At 30.7% G+C, this 4,114-nt stretch overlaps 1 protein-coding gene across 1 annotated transcript; it reads right to left on the minus strand.

Annotated features, from left to right (window-relative positions):
• Positions 1-262: 262 nt before the first annotated feature.
• LOC110818485 (protein PAM68, chloroplastic) lies at positions 263-2,132 on the minus strand. Its single transcript, XM_022047384.2, has 2 exons — positions 1,935-2,132; positions 263-1,239 (listed from the first exon to the last, which is right to left on the minus strand). Exons 1-2 carry the CDS (start codon positions 1,986-1,988, stop codon positions 535-537), a joined length of 759 nt encoding a protein of 252 aa, XP_021903076.1. The 5' UTR covers positions 1,989-2,132; the 3' UTR covers positions 263-534.
• Between the last annotated feature and the right edge of the window lie 1,982 nt (positions 2,133-4,114).

The following is a 4,114-nucleotide window of genomic DNA, read 5'->3' on the forward strand; positions in this document are numbered from 1 at the left end:
TGGGTACATATATATTAGAGGGTATAACTTCTGCACAAATGTGTAATTAAGATTCCAAAATTTTATTATCTTCAATTAAATATCATTTAATTATTAAAATTAATATCATTATTTTACTGTCATAAGACATGTTACATGATAATCAAATTATATTTAACATTAGAAATAAAAAAATATATATTTAATTTTATGTTTGCTAATGGTAGATAGTGTAACGAAAATAATTTATTTACTTGGGTACAGGTAATCTTGGCAAACATACTTGTACAAGATGCACCCATAGCATAGATATACCATTACCAATATCTCTTTAAGGACACTAGAATATGTAGTTCAATCTGTACACTCTACCTACTGCATACAAGCTTCATTCCACCAGAAGCAAACATAAATGGCAAGAAAGCACCCAGAACTTACCAGTTAAAAGATTCAAATCTCATCAGAATTTTAAGTTATGCAGCAGCCAAAAATATAACCTAAAGACAGAGGATGATCTTACCGACTTAATACAGGCAAGAAACCAAGAGTTAGTTGCTACTTCTTGCCTGATCTACCCCAAAGGGATTGCCAGAAAACAGGCCAGTTCTTTTGAGCTTCATTCCAGCCCAACAATGACCCTTCTCTCACGGGATCCCAACTAGAAGAAACAATACCATAACTGACCCCCAAGAGAGCAGTTCCGAAAAAAATGAATGAAACAATGAAGGGAACCCAGGTAGGAACATCAATCTTCAAAACCACCTTGAGATAGTAAAAGAATGGGAAGAACAAAAGCCCTATGAATAGTGGAATTCCCACAGAAAATCCCATTCTGCTAATCATTCTATTGGTCACTATCTCAGGAATTATGCCTGCCTCTCCATCTTCATCTTCCTCTTTTTCATCCTCATCTTCATTGACATTGCATCCAGGATTTGATTTCTTTTTCTTCTTGGTTTTCTTCGGGGGACGTCCAAAGCCTCTTGGGCTATTCAGTGTTGCATGTATAGGTGCTTTGCGTGATAAGCAGACACGATTCTGCAACAAGTTTCTTGTTGATGATGGGAACTGAGAAATTTTATTAGTTGCCACTAGTGAAGATATATATTTTGACATTTGGGTTGCTTTAAAAGGAAAGGATTCCATGACTTTCTGCTTCCTTTTGTGTTTATACATCTCTCCATATCTTTCCAAATGGTTGGTGGTAGGGAGGATCCAAAGTTTCTGAACTGAATTTGATTGTTCATAAGCACAATCAATCTGCAAGAACAAGAGCAAGCTAAAAAACTATATAACCAAGGGAAATTACATAGCTCAACTGAAACAACTTCTATAACAGATTTTTAGTGAAAATTATTCAAAATACTTTATCCTTAATCAATAAGAATCTCTTGCACATTCTCTTCATCCGCAAGAAATCCACTGAACGCAGTTAATCTTTGAGTGTCTTTTTCCTTCTGCTCCTCATAAATTATTTTATAATAGTTGCAACACAATTTGCTAGCAAAGAAAACTGTAGATGCGGCATTAAATCAATTTTAATTTGAAGATTAGAAGTGTTTTCATCAGGGCTTAAAAGAAAAGTTTTTTAAAAAAAAAACACATACACACACACACATCATATATACATATAAATTGAATCAGTCATCACAGAGAGCTGCTGAGAGCTATGAATTTCCCATGAACTTCACCAACAAAATCTTAAGAGTCCTCAGCCGTAGAAATTACTCATTTAATGTCGGTTCATGCTTTTCTCTAACCCTTGGTTAATTGTAATAATAGGATTCAACTCAACAAAACTGAACAAACCGACAATAAATTTTGGAAAAATATGCATTTACAAGAAACCGAATCAAAACAAAAACAAAAGACCTTATCAAGCTACAGATTGCATCTCTCATACGCATGAATCGGCGACAAAAAACACAGAATAGAAAATAGAGAGAGATTGGTACCTTTGAGGCGGATGGTGGTTGAGAGAGATTGTACGCACAGGCTACGACAGCCATTAACGTTGAGTTCTCCGCTGCAGACAGCAGACGGGGTTGGGTCAGAGGAGGAGAAACGCTGGAGAGGGGGGAATTGGATAAGGTTTGGTTCTCTGTTCCGACTGCACTGGTGAGAGCAATGCTGTGGATACTGAAGTTAATTGAATATTATTTGCAATAGTAAATGTGAACTAATTTCGTATTTTTAAAATTTGAAAATTATTTATTGATTAAAATTATTATTTGCGATAATAATTTTCATTTCGTATTTAAAATTAGACATAGATACAAAAGAATTGGAGTGAACATTCCCTCTTTTTGATCAATTTAATCCAAAGTTTTTCTAACTTTGAGAAATAAATTATCAAAATATTTATTAGAAATCAAAAATTAAGAAGGATCGAACTGGTTACCTTATTTCGGTTGCAACTAAAAAGATCGAATTCTAATAAATAATTTTATAAATATTTAATTATATGATATATATTTTTGTTATATTTTAAGTATAATATAAACATAATATTTAATTATTTTTAATTAAATCTATAAGATAAAAAAAGAATTAAATGTATATTTCGATTACTAATTCTAATTCTTTAAAATTAAAAACTAACTAAACTAATTGATAAAAACATAATATTTTACCGATTTCTTTCATTTGTTAGGTTTTTCCTTTAGTCTTTTTTTTTTTAATTATCACTTCTCAAGAGAGATGGTTCTTCAAAATATTCAAAACAGTCCATCTAATAATATTACAAGTTTTAAAATTTATTTTTTTAGACTGAACTAAGTAACTTATCTTCTAATTAAGATGAGATATCAACTTTTTAATAATGAAAAATCATCAATAATTCATTCAGGAATTAAAAATTTCATATATGTGGATGCATATGTTAAAGATTGGAGGTAATACAAGAGTTGGTTTTATTGAAATTCCTTAACAATCTATTTTTAAGTAAGGATGAAATTGATTAGTACATTCACAACGACATTTAAAACTTTTATATGATACATATGAAACGGATGAACATTTCATGGGAATTATTTTATTAACATTAAATAAAACCCTTCAAGTAATATCATACAACCATATGATCTTAGATATTTAATATCATGCAAAAATATGGCATAACATCCATTTAATCAAACTAAGAAAATCATATAAGCAAGTTTAGACACCACATTCGGACATATGAAACAGAAGCATCCTAAACTAGGTCAAAAACTCTTTAGCATTTAAAGTGATTTTTTCATTTCCTTTTCCATTACTTCTTTAGTAAGCTCTAGATCTCCCTTGAAGCTATGTATGACATTAAATTATGTTCAAAAAGGGATATTCTTCTTTAATTTGTCTTGCATAACTTAGAAATAGTAGTAACTTACTTTACAAATAACACTTTTTCTTAAGGGTTATTTTCAAATTAGAAGCTAAAATGTTAGCAAGAGCTCTTTAGGTTCAAGCAATTATAGAGGTTCTAAGATGAGATAGAAGTGAAAAATATCTCATTAAATCAACCATAAAAGATTGATTGGTTTTGAAAGAAACTTTTTTTCCCAAACCTATATGTGATAAGGCTTCAAAGAGAAAATCCTTTCTATCTCTACTTTTTTTTTTCATTTTATTTCTTTTTGGTACATTAACATAGCTAAATTATCTTTAATTTAAAGATTAAAATATTGATTGATTTATCCTAAATTGATCTAATTAACTTCATGACTACATTATCTAAGTTAATGTAAATACACAATCTAATCATCAAACTGTTGCTAATGTTATAATCTAATCGTTAAAGTTTTAATTTTCAAAGCTAACATCATTAAAAAATGTATGAAAAATGGAATTATCTTACATAGTGCTTAGATCTCAGAGTCCACTAATGTCATCGCTTTGACTCTCCATCTTCATCTTTATTCATTTTTTGCTTTCCAATAAACAGAACTATAGACGAGCTCCAATAAAGCAAGTGAAACTATAACATTGACTCAAATAGCAACTACTTCTATTGTAATGGTCAAACTAGTAGTGGCAGTACCCTTTTAGGTCAAAGTGGGTGCCAAAAGTAGTTCTTTGATATGGCGGTGACTTCTACTGAGTTGGGAAGCTAAACTAGATAATGATAACGAAGCAGTATCTTATGAAGCACTTG

This window comes from Carica papaya, chromosome 3 (genome assembly GCF_054855325.1).
Source record: "Carica papaya isolate Zhongbai chromosome 3, ASM5485532v1, whole genome shotgun sequence".
In the NCBI taxonomy this organism is placed as follows: Eukaryota; Viridiplantae; Streptophyta; class Magnoliopsida; order Brassicales; family Caricaceae; genus Carica; species Carica papaya.

What these genes read in the sequence shown, in the direction of transcription:
- LOC110818485 (XM_022047384.2), bottom strand. Translation starts at nt 1,988, where the DNA reads ATGGCTGTCGTAGCCTGTGCGTACAATCTCTCTCAACCACCATCCGCC. An exon ending in AACCACCATCCGCCTCAAAG is followed by an intron (nt 1,240 to 1,934) that starts GTACCAATCTCT and finishes TTGTTCTTGCAG; the next exon opens with ATTGATTGTGCTTATGAACA.